General features: G+C 39.7%; 1 protein-coding gene across 1 annotated transcript in view; it reads right to left on the reverse strand.

The window, feature by feature from the left end:
* The window catches only part of TTC21B (tetratricopeptide repeat domain 21B), a 111,755-nt gene that overhangs the window by 74,773 nt on the left and 24,235 nt on the right, over nucleotides 1-12,747 (reverse strand). The window contains exons 7-13 of the mRNA XM_019522733.1: nucleotides 10,854-10,938; nucleotides 7,599-7,697; nucleotides 6,222-6,414; nucleotides 4,932-5,029; nucleotides 4,176-4,376; nucleotides 1,423-1,552; nucleotides 726-883 (exon numbers count right to left, since the gene is read on the reverse strand). Of these exons, the coding sequence (XP_019378278.1) occupies nucleotides 726-883; nucleotides 1,423-1,552; nucleotides 4,176-4,376; nucleotides 4,932-5,029; nucleotides 6,222-6,414; nucleotides 7,599-7,697; nucleotides 10,854-10,938 (964 nt within the window). The remainder of the gene's footprint in view (nucleotides 1-725; nucleotides 884-1,422; nucleotides 1,553-4,175; nucleotides 4,377-4,931; nucleotides 5,030-6,221; nucleotides 6,415-7,598; nucleotides 7,698-10,853; nucleotides 10,939-12,747) is intronic.

A 12,747-nucleotide genomic window follows, 5' to 3' on the forward strand; every position in this document is an offset into this window, starting at 1 on the left:
GGTCAGGGCGGCTAGGGTCTGGAACCAACTTCCAAGAGAAGTGGTGCAGGCTCCTACCCTGGGGGTTTTTAAGAGGAGGTTAGATGAGCACCTTGCTGGGGTCGTTTGACCCCAGTAATCTTTCCTGCCATGGCAGAGGGTCGGACTAGATGATCTGCTCAGGTCCCTTCTGACCCTAGAAACTATGAAACTATGAATGTTCTTAGCACCTTGCTTTCCAGAGCCCTATTACAAGAGGTGAAATTGGGGAATACCACTGAAGAGCACCCACTGATTTCAATATTTATTTTGGCAGTTTTGCTTCCCAGGGAACAGGAAAAATATTAATAGCCTATTAGCCCACCCTGCATATTATTTCATGTAAGTTTTAACATCTTTGTTTCATTAATCACTTAAGGATTACAAATCCTATTTATATAATACACCATAGCATATCAGAATATTAATTCTTTCTAGATCTTTTAAATATATGAATTAGAAAAGGGAAAACAATCCTTCTTATTTCTTTCTTTATATTACAAGAAAATTCTGATACCTTATATAAAAGAACCTCATCAGTTCAATTAAACTTGCAATTAAAGTCACTTACCTGACAAATATATACAGATGCTATACTTGGGGAAAGAGTTTCAGTATTAAAAGCATGCACCTTCCTATTCAAGATACCTTATGAATGTTGCATAGCTGACTAAAAGACTAGAGTGTTTTTATTCCGTCTAACTCACCTCAAAATTGTAGCTCAGACAAAGTTCCAGAGACTGAGAACAGAGTTTAAAATTGTTTTGGGACAAAAAAACCTGGGCCATAAGTAGATGAGCTTCAGCATAAGAAGGATTCTGTTCAAGGCAATGCTGTAAGCTGCTGTGAGCTGCTTCAATATCCCCTAATATATTTAAACAAGAACAGCAAAAATAAAAACAGAAAATAATGTACAATCCCAGTATTTTTACAGATAACCATCTTCCATTTTATCTGCATTCTAAAACTTCAAAGCATACTGCTAATAAATATGAAAATTTAACAAGTTACAAATGAGCTCATAAAGTTGCTATTAAATATTTATAATTATTGCTGTTAAGAACTCAAATCAAAACCACAATGCAGGGATGAAAATGCTACATTTTCCCACACCTGTTTTCCTGAACTCTTGAAGAGCGTTCCTCTAGTATAATTCAATGCTATTTTTCTCTCTTTCCAGAAGTACATTTAACAAACTGGAGTTGCAGTAATAGAAAAAACACGGCCAATAAAATATGTACTTTTGTATTTTTATAAAAAGATAAAATATAAGAAATTAGCTAATACTTAGATATGACAAACTATTTTCATTTCATTGCAAAGACTTAGTATTGCCTACTTTTTAACATGCGAGCATTAATTTAAAAATAAAAACATTTGTATTGTGCTACACATATATATTACCTGATAAATATTTCACCTTTGCAATCAAAAAGACAGCTTGTAAGAGACCTGGCACTGTTTTTACTACAGTTTCAAGAACTGAGGCACAATGTTTGAGAAGTGGTGAAGGAGGCTGTCCTGGACTTGCAGGCTAGAAATAAAAAAAAACAGATCAAGTGAGAAATTCATTTTAAGATCTCAGATTAGAAAAAAAGAAAATATGGATTATACTACTCAACCTAAGCAGAAATTTCTAGAAACCAAACAATAAAACCCCTAACCAAAAAAACAAAACACCTGTCCCCTACAATAAATAGTAGAATGTATTTTAAATAAAAAGATGACCAATTCTACACTACTTTATTTTGGAATAAATGCAGAGTGTTTCATTAGAATCAGTTGGACTAGGTCAGTAAAGAACTGGGGAAAGTGAAATCAGAATCATATGGTCATATGTAAGCTCAATCCAAGGCATCAGCACCTGATGTTTCCAAACAGTGATAACAAGTTGGGTACATAAAGTTAAAATTAAATAGAAAGTTGAGAGAAGGGTAGATTGGCTGTACTTCCCCCACCCCCCAACTCCTCTAGTTCATGGATGTCTGTCCATGTGAATAGGGACTCTGCAACATGCTCCAAGGCATGACCATCTCTAGGTTTTACAATTAAACTAGGAAACTCCACATAAAATTTAAATAGGCCTAGTACCATAATGGAATACACCAGATAAAAATACTAACCTTTATTTGTCAGTTACCTGTACTATCTAAGTCACAGTGTTTTGGGTTATCTTACACAATTCTTAGTTTATGTAAAGGATTTGGATGTTTCAGGGTGTTTAAAAGACTATTTCTAAAGGTTCACATTAAAACCCATTTCTGTAGGGGTTGGAACAGGGAGACAGTCGTTGGGGATATGGATTCTTGGGTTTTAGGGCATTGTTTGGAGAATCCTATCTGGCACTTGTCTGCTTATTGTAAGCTACTCTGAGCCTTTTGGATATGGCAGAATAAACATCTAACAAATCAAACAAAGAGCAGCATTTATTCCCCTGTATAACGTCAGCCTCCGCCACACCCAAGAAAACAGCTGTAGTATATGCTCATAGGTGTGGGCCTGGAGTGAATTCTTTTAATGGCTGAATGACTTCCTTAGAAATTATGGTGCAGGGAAGCAGAAATCCTCTACAAACAAAACATCTACCTGGGTGGCTTATACAAACTGGACTCTTTTCTTCCTTACTAAACTTCATAGACTCTTTCCTTTCCAAGGGAGGATGCAGCTCCCTGCGGTTGCCAGCCATTTTCCTTTCCTAGAGATTTTCTTATAGGAGAAGTAGTCTGGCCACTAGTTTTCATACATCTTTGATTCTCTTACTGTCAGAGACAGAATTGCTGTTGACAATATTTTTCTGGAAAACAACCCCCACCAACTAGTTTCAGAAAACAATTTTAAAATTTCAGCTCTAAGTATAGTTTGCAGGGTAACAATCTTTTCTTGCCTTTTCAATATTCCAGCTGTCCACACAGCAAAATGGGATTTTTTTTAAATAAAAAAATTCAACCTTTTCATATAAAAAATGCTGCTTACATGGATTTATTTCTTGTTTGCACCATCTCTCTCACTGTGTAGTCCTGTTAGAGGCTACAACTATCATTGTTCTTTTAGACTTTAACTTCATCTTTTCATTCTGATTTAAGCTGTTGTAGGGCAGTTACATTACTATACAATCTGAACGTGGCTGTAAGACATTAAAATAATACAAAGCTAATTATTACAGGACTAACCTAAAGTTAACTGTCAGAGTATGCTGGAAGCCACCTGAACTGTATAATATCAAAGGTAATTAAAATAGTTACTCTTCCTCAAAAAAGGAACAGACTTAAGATGGAAAAGAAAATATTGCAAAAGACTCTATTGATAGCACTTAGTAAAATATTTTAACTTCCAAATGTTAAGGTCCCTACCGTATTTTTGATGGTACCTAGATGGCACGACTACACATTCATTAATGCGCTTTTGCTACTGCACATTAAATTTAGTACCTCTAATGTGAGGTACTAAATAAATGCACATTAGGCTACCCTAATGTGCAGCAGCAAAAACGCAAGCTTTTAAGGTGATGCTTAATGTGCAGTAACCTAAATTTTACTGTACATTAGTGTATTAGCATAGTTTTTAACGTGATGCTCCAATGCACAGTAAAATAAGCTACTGCGCTTTAAGATGCACATGTAGACACCCAGAAAATCTTAAATATTGCTGTCATCCAGGAACAACAGGACGGCAACCTCAGTCAAGGAAAACTAATTCACATGCTAGATAAACAACAAGCAGAAATGTGATTATACAGCTTTACTAGTACAAATAGGACAGAAATGAGGAAGGAACACACAAGTGGAAATGTGTCCCATCCAGACAAAATTTGTGTGCATGTAGTTGAGATCACTACTTAGTCTTCATTTATATCTGTTATATTCCCCTAGTCAACAGATTATTGAAAAAATAATTAGAGATACATTTGTGTCACCTTGGACTTAACCTCAAACCTTCTTCAAATAAAACTGGTATAAAAATAGAGGGAACGAGAAGTGTATGTGTGGTTATTCCAATTGACATGCAACATGCCTTGAGCATAGTTTTTCATAATTTAAATTCTATATTTTGGGTAGTTATCAAAAATCCCTTTTATTTGTAATTGGTAAAAGGAAATAAAAAATGGAATACAAGACACATAGCAGTTTTGAGAGATAAGAAATCTAATATTACTTTACCTGTGTCGGGCAAAAATTTAGATATTCCCTAATAATTTCTAGCAAGAAATCAGGGTTCAGTTTTTCAAAGTACTCTACACCAAGAGGTAAGCCATGCAAAGATGAAAAGTGAGTATCCAGAACATCATTCAAAAAGTGAATAACCTCTTCCTGTCTTTTATGTTTCTTCATAGCTAGAACTGCACGCAAAAAAGACAGTTCCTACAAAACAAACAGGACATTTTCAACTTTACAGCAACAATCACTTGCATTACTTTTTAGCGTTGTTATATTTATTATCAGTAGTAGTAGCATCCAGCACTGCAGTAACTAAAAAGTCAGCACTGTATATCCTATACTTGGGAATATTTTGTAACATTCAGCCACACAATATGATTAAAACATTTAAGGTGATCATTAAAATGCATGCAAAAGAGGTTTGCATAGTTCAACCATAAATCTCTTTCAACACACAAACACTGTAACTTGTCAATGTCAAAACCACCAACAAGGAAGATGTCCAAATAAAATACAAAAAGCCTGTCGCTCTATTCCAGGCACATTCTCAGAAAGATCCTGAACAAACATACAGCCCTTGCTTCAGAGCCCAACATGCTACCCTTGTCTGGTGGAAAGAAAAAGAGGCAAATTCCAGAGTTATGGAGCTCCATTAAGAAAGCTCTGCCTCAAAGAGAAAGGCTGTTGAAAAGTCATTTAAACAGGGCCACCACTTCAAATTAGAATCTCAGTACTTCAGTAAAGGAAGACATCTCCTACCCCAGATTTCCCAATGCTTTGTTGAATTTCATTAAGAAATTCCAACTGCTGATCTGCATCTTCCAACTGTCCTTCTATTAGCTGACAACGGATAATTCCTGTAACAAAATAAAACATTTAACTTCAGGCTCACCTTTATAACCACTACACACTGTTCACATGACAATGGAGAGGAGAAAAAAGATACAAGAACAAGATGTGTAATGATAAATCAGAATTTATATACATAGCCCAACATATATTTTCTACAGCTATGACTATCCTTCATGAAAACTCTCCTTTCATCTCTACCAGCACACTCCTTACGCTTGATCTGGGGTAATGTAGGTTACTTAAACTGAGTGTGTTACAAACTTTCAAATTCATCATGTATTACAAAATCCAGGATATTCCCAGTATGCTTTTCTTATTTTGCTTAATTCACTGATGCCAATGCAACACTGCAAAAGTCAGTGGACTTGCACAAGATGCAAATACGCAAAGTTCACCCTCACTCAAACGTGCAATCTTTAGGCTACAGTCAGCATGCAACTGTAGCTTGACTAAAGAAGAGTTTAGATGGATAACCCACTGACCTCACCAGATGCAGAAGCTGCATAGGACTGAAAACTCTACAACATGCTATCTTCCCTAACACATCCAAAATAACACCTGAACAGAGGTAGATTTTACGGGGGGAGCTGGGGGAAAATAGGCCAGGTTTTATAGGAGGCTTACAAAAATATTGCATCAGGTTAGTGGAAAAGTGAAATCCAATCTTCACAGATATGAAAGCACACAGCACGATTCAAAAGAGTAAATTAAGTGTTAAAAGAAAGGAGACTTGTAAAATCAACAAATGCCTTATTTAAATTGTAAATTATTTCCCTAAAGGGGAATAAAGAAACTCTCTCTTAGCATAGCTTGTAATTTTTACTTTCATCTATTCTCTACTAACTGTAGGTCAGGGATAGGTGATACTACAGCATGGAAGATTTGCTTCCACATCATTTTTTTTATTCATTCTCTACCTATTGCTAAAGTGACCCTTCTTATCCAGAGTTCAGAAATCGCTATTTGAATGAGGGTGAGCGAGATGTCAAAACAGACACGTGACGAGGGGGGCTTACCCTCCCCCAGCTTCTAAGGTAGATGGGGGTTATGGCCAGGGGCAACTGATCTTTCTGTTCTAGTGCCCTTGGTGTTATTTGTACCAACAGTCAATAAACAGATCAAAGAAAAGGATTTCTCCATGCCTTTTTTTACTTAAAAAAAAAAAAGATATGCAAAGGAAAAAGTATCAGGTCATACCAGTCAATGCAGAAACACTCGTCTCATCAAGTGTCATAGCAGTCTTATACCATTTTAAAGCCTCTTTGACTCTTTCTTGTAAAATCATCTGATAACCAAGTTCTGTAGCAATTTCTGCATCATGTGACGCCAAGCCAAATGCTCTTTCAACTAAGGTTTGAGTCTGTTGAAGGATGAGCTGGTTCCGGCCACACTAAAAGCAAGAATAGTTTTACACCTAAAAGCTTTCAGTTACATTTTGTTTAATGATATTTTCAAGGTATTTAGGCAATATATCATGACTTTTTAAATGAAGATGCACTTCTGATTTCAAATGGTGGCACTGAATCTTGATCAAAAAGAACATAATGCCTTTTCTTTTACAGTCATTGATTTCTAGCAAACGTATGCTCAGAGCTGGTTTTAGGAAATAAATACCAACACATCTTTCCTTTAAGTACAAATTAAGAAGTACTGTGCAGATTTGGATAAAATATTCCAGTTTAGGAGACAACTACTGCTAAGCAATACAACATCCTTCAAGGCAGCACTGCTGACAGTAATTTTACTGTGTATATGTGGCCCTAGTTATTGTGCAATGATCTTTATAGAACTGGCTTCTGCGTAAGCAATTCTGTCAACCAAGGCTAAGATACATAACATGACCATGTAACAAGGAGGTGAAACAGTTGTGACCTGTCAATAGTATTTGCTTTCAGTTGCATGGAATAAGTCTCTCCTACATAGACATGAAAAGTCATGACTGCCTGTAAAATGTTGAATGAATGGAGCCATTTTATCCAATCTCACATTTGTTAATAAGCAGAACAATGCTTAAAGATGTTAAATAAGAACAAAAATGCTCATATATTCACTGTTTTTCACTTCTGTTAAAATGCTATTGTTAAGTTTCTGGCAACATCATTTAGCTTTCATCCACTTACCTAAACTTCAAAAAACTCATTCTCCAGTGGCAAGTGGGAACTTTTTCCTCACGATTGCTCTGTAATCCAATTTATCCATGGTAGAATTTCAATTTTAATTTAGAATAGAAGAATTAGACTTTTATTCCGTGTCAAATTATCGTTCCAAATGTAAAAAAAACTTTATTGCTGGTTCCTTAAATGTGTGGACAGAAAGCTCCAATGCCATTGACATGGCTTTGTCAAGTGGAAGCAGAAGCAGGAAAATGAAATTAAGACTGCTCAGCTTCATGCTGTTATTCAAGAAGCCATATAAGCAGCACAAAATGTGACTGGTAAATGAGCATCTCAGATATTTCTACCATTCCACTGAATTTTCAAATTAAAATGCCGTCTAATATAGTCAACCAGTTCTGGCTTGCCACTGGCAGATTGTTACTGACATTTTCATTAAAGAAAAAAAAATTATACTCACTGTTCTGCTGAAAGCTAGTGCCATTTTACAAAATAGTTGAGGATTATGCGGTTCAAGTTTTTCCAGTGCATGAATTAGGTCTCCCAGCCTGGCTGTAGCCTAAAAGAAATGGAAGCATGGAAGTGGAATGTAACCCAACAAATACAAGGCTGCAAAAGTATCTTCTTAATGGATTTGTGGCCGATTCCAGGATTAAAAAGTATTTTGGACATTCAAACTAATAAAACAAGTGTTCAAGTGTTAGAAAAATACTCTGAAGCTGCCCAATCAGCAAAGGTTCAGTTAAACAAGTATAAACCAGAACCTAGACCTGTACATTTAAGGGACCAGGAAATAAAATCAGCCTGGATGATACAGACACCAGCATGGTTCCCTGGGCTTGTTCCTCAACATCCAAGAATGATTTTTAAAATAACTGCTCAGCAATATCAATAAGCATCTTTTATATGCAAGACAATTCCACCTAGAGCCAAAATCATTTATACTGAAAAGGCACAAAGGAATGGTCCTCAAATTATAAAATGGAAGAATAAAAGGTAACATTTGCCAAAGAAGTTCCGACAGATTCATAAAAAGGACCCAAATGCTTAAGTTGCATTTTAAAAGGAACTTAGGGTCCTACGTCCAAGTTAGTGACCCACTGCCTAAAACGCCACCAGTGCCTGTTTTCAGCTCAGTTCAGCTACTGAGCACACCCTGAACTGCTACATTGGCAAAACAACTGTTTGAGTTGTTCAACCCCTCCTAAAGCTAATTTAGGACTGACAAAGTATTTTTGAGCCTTAGTGCTCTAAAAGGCCTAACCTGAGAGGTATATTCTAAGCAGACTTAACATGCATTGACAGCATTTAGTTTCACTTAAAACTGGGGGCAGTGATGATGCTTTCATTTTGTACAACAGACTAGTGGTTAGAGAACTCAACCACAAAGCAAGAGCTTGGGTTCCAGGCCCTGCTGAGACTGCTACTGCCTCCCCACAGGACAACACCCTAAATTCCCAGGTTTGTGAATGTAGCTGGAGAGAGGGCACCAGCAATCCCTTCTATAAAAGCTGGGCAACTGTAAGGAAAGAAGCAGGCAGAGTGGCAGAAAGACTGAAGTCTGCAGTTCAGCAAGAAGAGTACTTGCCTAGGAAAGGGGGAAATTATGGCTTCTGATCCCTGCCCATGATATGCTTTATGAATTCTGGCATAGAGTCACTGGATAACATTCAGGAACATTAAGAGCAGGTGTGCACAAAAGAGCACCAACAGACTTCAAACACCTTTGGAGTCAGGTAACAGCTGAGCAAGTTGTTTTAAGGCTCACTAGACTGGACTGGGTTTAGGTGCCTAAGTCCCATCTAATGGTATACATCCTTTTGTGGATTGTGTCTCAAAATCCTAAATTCATAACTGAAAACTTTATTTAAAGTTATACTAATCCCAGCTTTATTGGATGGCACTGCAATGGCCAAAGCAATAATGTTAACTACTTTTACGTGTTATGCAGCTGTGAAACATCTACTGGGAGTAAAAATCTTTTAAAAAGAAATGAAGATAAGAAGATATATTATGATGATGTACTGCTTCTCTGGTTACTGGGAGATGCACCAAAATCCATGGACTTATAAGATGTTCACATTAGCTTCTGTCACAACATATTAAAACGCTCCATTACAGCTTTTCATACTTATTTATTTAGAGATGTGCTAACAGCTTTATACAATGATTAAATTACTTTATTTAGAACTGCACTAATGGCATAAAATATTTCTCCCTTTAAATATACAACACTTCGCTTTTATTTATCTGTCATGAGACCCTTTGGCATTTAAAACAGATCTAGGCTAGCATTTCTATGTAATTATGTAACTGAATTTGCTTTGTGCTAACTGTATAAAAGCACATTTTCCCCTAAAAGTGAGGTAATAGAATAACATATAAAAATCCTTAGTGAGAGTCTCATAAGGATAAATTAAATGGAATTGTTAATAAAGTGACTGAAGAGGCACTAGAAGAGGAGGAAATATGATGAAGGAAGGATTTGCAGTAGAGGTGCACCAATATAACCGTGCATATTGGATCAATACCAATAAAAGGAAAATTGGCATCATCGGCAAACAGCTTTTCTTGGCCGGGGTAACCAATAACATCACTGATAAATGCCATGTGCATGCACACAGCCACAGCATGCATGCAGCCAGGAATGCAGCCAGGCAATGTGAAAAGCAGCATCCAGCCGGTAAGTCTGTGGGAGGGAGGAGCAGGCAGTTCGAGGGCCCCTCACAGTGAGGGAAGGAATGGGGCTGGGGTAGGTGCTGTCCAGCCAGGGTGGGACAGGGCAAGGATAGAGCCGTGGGTAGCTCACTGGGGGGCACAGGGAGCAGGGGCAGCCCCTGCTGCTACGTGCAGCCCCAGGGGAGGCATGGGAGGGCATGTGCCCTCCAGATTTGTGCATGGAGTGAGGGTGGGCTGCTTTCTGTGGGCTTGGGGCCAGGGGCTGTGCCAGCCTCTTTCTGGTGGGCAGGGTCTGCGCTCGAACCAGGCAGGGGCAACACTGGGAGGGGTGGGCTACAGCCGCCCCAAAATTTGCCATAGCCCTCCCCTCCCAGTGCTGCTGCTGCCTGTCCTGAGTGCACATGCCCCCCTTCCCCTGGGGTGCATGCAGCAACAGGAGCCACCCCCATCGCCAGCCCACAGACACAAGCTACACACAACTCTGTCCTGCGCCCCTCCCCACCCCGGCTGGGCAACGCCTGCTCCTGCTTCTGTCCCATCCTCATTCCATCCCTTATCGCGAGGGCCTTGATCTACCCCTGCCATGCCCCTTCCCTCCTCCCTGCCCCTTCCCCCACAAAGACTTACTGGCCAAATGTTGCTCTTCAAGCTGCTGGGCTGCATATCAACTATTGGATCGGTATCAGCCGATATGTCTGGTTAATAATTGGCCGTCAGTATCAGCCAAAAAAAAAATCTTTAAATCAGTGCATCCCTAAGTTGCATACAATTAACTCACTGGACAAAAAGAGAATAGGAAATTCAGTCTGACTTCCTCCTACTCAGTGGCATACTGCAAATAAACTGTGATCATCTGTCCTAGAAAAAAAAAAAAAATCTATGGTGCTGAAAGGGTACTGCAAGCAAAAGCTGGCCCCATCTCATTTTCTAATATTAACTTAGCTGACATAGCATATTTACAATCCTTTATTATATAATCTTTTTTTGGACCATTAAAGTTTTCAGTGATTGAAAAGTCTGATATGAAAAGACTCACCTCAGTTATATTTCCTTCTCTACAAAGATAATGAAGAGCTTCCATTCTTATGGCTTCCAAATTAAGAGCATCTTTCTGCAACAATCTGAGAAAGATATACAATTGAGTCAGTGTTACTTGACAATTTTTTTTTAAAGTAACTGTGGGCGTGTCTACACATGCATTTGATCCTCGCAAGTAAATGCTCCTAGATAGGCATCTACACATGCAGGGAAGTGGAAGCAGATTAGCTGTTAATGGCAGCAAAACTTCTCCCACTTCCTGAAGCCCTGCAATGGGGCCCTGTTGCCACCAGGGGATCTCTATGCTACCCCTGGGTGCCAGCGGCTGGCAGGGAACATCAGGCCAGGAGAAAGCAGTTTCCTGGCTAGGGCTGGGACATGTACACCCTGCAGCCAGGGGCTGCCTCCTGAATAAATTAAGGATTATTAAAAATTCCATTTAATTTAAGTGACTGAAGAGGCACCAGAAGAGGAAGAAACATGAGGAAGGAAGGATTCACAGTAGAGATACACCAATATATTGGTGCATACTGGATCAGCACCAATAAAAGGAAAATTAGCATTATTGGCAGTCAGCCTTTTTGGCCATAGCTGATAACATCACTGTTAAATGCCACATGCAGCCCAGATGGAGTGTCACACCAAATCCTGCTTCTTCGGGATTATCATCTTTAAACATTATGTACGAGGCATGGTTTACGAACACCAATACTTCATAAACTTCCAAGACCAAGTTTATATAGGGTGAGGCAGCAGTTTGCTGCCAGCAGCCGAGAGAGAATCATCAGCCGGCTGAGCTATAATTCAGGAACATCTTAAAGATAAAGGCATAGCTATGGGGGTGGTTTGGAGGCTCCTGGTCCTGGGTATGACCTAAAACTACAACCTGCTGGGTAAGGGGGATCTGGTGGGGCTGACGGTGGCAGGACACCCCCAAGAAATACTAGATCAATTACTCCCCAACAGTGAAAGGCAGGTAGGGGCACCTTAACCCTGCCCCCCACCAATTCGGTGGGTAGTTGTGAGAGCTGTGGGAGTAGTGGGGCCAGGTGCACCTGTTAGTAGGCATCTGAGCTCAGCAGGGGCAAAGGGTCCCAGAGGGGGCAATATTGTCGGGAAGAGTTATGGAGAAGGCCTGTGCAGCATAGGGTGCAAAAAAGGGGCACTTGAAGGACTGCGTGTGTAGGGTGCAGAGTAGGGCTGCAAGAGTGGCCTGAAGGACAGTACATGGGCCAACTCCACTAGTGAGAACAGAGTCAAGGCCTGGTGAGAGGCCCAGGGCAGAGTCAGCCCAGTATCTGGCATAAAGGCCAGGCCATGTAGAGTACAGGACTTCCACGGAACTGAAGGGCTGCGTGTGTCCTGCCAAAGTACAAGTAGTGAAGCCTCATGACCTGAAGGGGCCGCTCAAAGGGATCAAAGGTGGTAAAGTGTGGCCCAGTGATGGGCAGTATGTTACAGGCCCCTGTGAGAAGAGGGAGGAGTGCAAGAGACCCCAAGTGAGAGGCGGGGTGCGGAGTGAGTGCCTGCGTGAATGGAGCCCAATGAAGGGCTCAATTTGCCCTGGCCGCAGACTGGGGAGTAATCACAATCTGGATGCCATCTGCAAGGCATGGGCCATGGTGTAGGGAGGGTACGGAGCCATGGATAGTGCCCCCTTGCATTGGGGTAATATAAGGGCAGCCTCCTGCTTCTTGTATCATATTAACATTCAAGTCATGGCAGTAAAGTTAGGGCAGATTGCCCTAGGCAGTCAGGTGTTATGGCCTCAAGTTTGCCCCCTGTCATGGTGTCTCAGGTTCAATTTTTTTTTTTAAAATCAAACTACTTTAAAATTATCCGAAAAAAAATCAAAATTCCTATGTTTTGAGCCAAATTTTAAAGCCATCATT

Source organism: Gavialis gangeticus, unplaced genomic scaffold (assembly GCF_001723915.1).
Source record: "Gavialis gangeticus isolate Ggan-Ray unplaced genomic scaffold, GavGan_comp1, whole genome shotgun sequence".
In the NCBI taxonomy this organism is placed as follows: domain Eukaryota; kingdom Metazoa; phylum Chordata; order Crocodylia; family Gavialidae; genus Gavialis; species Gavialis gangeticus.